General features: G+C 53.3%; 1 protein-coding gene across 1 annotated transcript; it reads left to right on the forward strand.

The window, feature by feature from the left end:
• Positions 1-206: 206 nt before the first annotated feature.
• On the forward strand, positions 207-752 carry LOC123413052. The gene has a single exon (XM_045105995.1). It carries the CDS (start codon positions 228-230, stop codon positions 453-455), a length of 228 nt encoding a protein of 75 aa, XP_044961930.1. The 5' UTR covers positions 207-227; the 3' UTR covers positions 456-752.
• Positions 753-1,797: the final 1,045 nt, after the last annotated feature.

A 1,797-nucleotide genomic window follows, 5' to 3' on the forward strand; every position in this document is an offset into this window, starting at 1 on the left:
ACGAAAGAGAAGAAATCGTCAAAAAGGATGGGCTATAGCACGAGCTAATACAATCCTCTCCATGTCAACTATATATCATGAGAGGTATCCTCTCACATGGTGCCAAAGTCAAAACCACGTGGTGCTTCATCAACTACTAGTCTATGACTAACCTATAAATAGCGTCTTCGCCTTCTATCTGATCATCCCAAAGCATACCATCTTGCTCTACTCTAGTTTCATCACACATGGCTGCTCCCGCTCTCAAGTTCGCCGCCGTCATGCTCCTGGCCGCCCTCTGCGCGGCCGCGCTGGTGCCGGCCGCGTCGGGGCAGCCAGCGGACGCGCTCGCAACGTGCATCGAGCGCTGCGGCTGTGTGCCCTGCCCGAAAGGGAAGGTCTGCATCACTGTGTGCAGGCCCCCGCCGCGATGCGCGGCCAGGTGCCGCTGCACCTATTCCGGCACGGGCTGCTAGGCCGGCGGCGACCTTGGAGACTCCGCCTGCATGCGTGACGGCTCCGTCCGTCAGGAAGCCTAGCATCGCAAGCCCTGAAGCCAGCATCTCATTAATTTACTGTGTATTGTAAGCCCTGTCTGTCGATGTATGTATTGCATGTGCGTGTGTTTGTGTGGTAATAAAGTGTCAACGGATCGATCCGTTGGGGTTGTTAGCCAGTGTATACAAGCTTCAAAATGTTTTGCCAAATATATTAGAAACTATCAAACCTATATAATATAAAATAAATACAATATACAATATATTTTTGTGGGATCGAATTTTTATTTGGTAGGGTGAATATTAATTTTTATAAACTAGACCATGGTTCACATGGGCGAGGGACTTGCCTTGTAAGAGCATCTCTAGCAGACCCCCTATTCTATTGAACTGTAAACGCGGGGGGGGGGGGGGGGGGGGTTTATACGGGTTCAAAATCGGCACGTCAGAGCAGAAACCGTATCCACAACAATAAAATTTAAAAAACAGGTTTCGCGCAATAAATTTATAACGCAAAAGTTCGCACGAGCATAGATCATTCGTATATAGGGGCAGATTGTTCGTAGAGAACATACATATAGGCACATAAAAGCTCGCGGGAGTTACTCTAACCTAAAACTAGACAAAATGGAGCTCACCGGAGCTCGTAAGGTGCGGTAGCTGACCAGCGGTGGCGACCAATTGAAGTCGGAGTCGGAGGTTTGGTCGACGAAGTCCCTCTCCTGCTCAATGGCCTCGCGGAGCTACTCCTCCTCCTTGTCGCCGAACGCGAGGGCCGATGTAATTCCTTGCTCGTAAAGCACGGTGTTGATCTCCTCGTTCCTCCGACGGCGTTGCCGCTCTGCTTCCTCCTCCCGTGCACTGCGTGCAAGCATAGTGGGAAAAATGGCGTCCGCCTTCGCCGGGGGGAGGATGTCCTCCGTCCTAACGACGCCACCGGCCCGTCGATCCGGCCCCGTCTCCGGCTCCCTCTTCACCGGGGTGAGAGAGGAGCATGAGCTCGATGCCCCGGAGGAGCTGGATGTGCTGGAGAAGAGGCACCCACACGTCTGGTCGTACTCCTCGGTCTCGCGGCGGAGGAGCGACGACGGCGATGTCAGCCCGTTGTGTGTGTATCGCAAGGCGGCGCGCTTTCATGCCTTGTCGGATCTGACGCAATGCGTCGGCTCGGGGACGTCCTTGCCACAGCGGCCGGAGTTCCAAATCGCGGGCGGAGGATTTGAGACGCGGGCGACGGATCTGAGGCATAGGCATGGAGAAATGCGTTGAGGGATTGGGTGTTGGAAATATGCCCTAGAGGCAATAATAAATTAGTTATTAT

The sequence above is a fragment of the Hordeum vulgare genome, chromosome 7H (genome assembly GCF_904849725.1).
Source record: "Hordeum vulgare subsp. vulgare chromosome 7H, MorexV3_pseudomolecules_assembly, whole genome shotgun sequence".
NCBI lineage: Eukaryota > Viridiplantae > Streptophyta > Magnoliopsida > Poales > Poaceae > Hordeum > Hordeum vulgare.

Coding starts and splice junctions, on each gene's coding strand:
- LOC123413052 (XM_045105995.1), top strand. CDS start 228: ATGGCTGCTCCCGCTCTCAAGTTCGCCGCCGTCATGCTCCTGGCCGCC.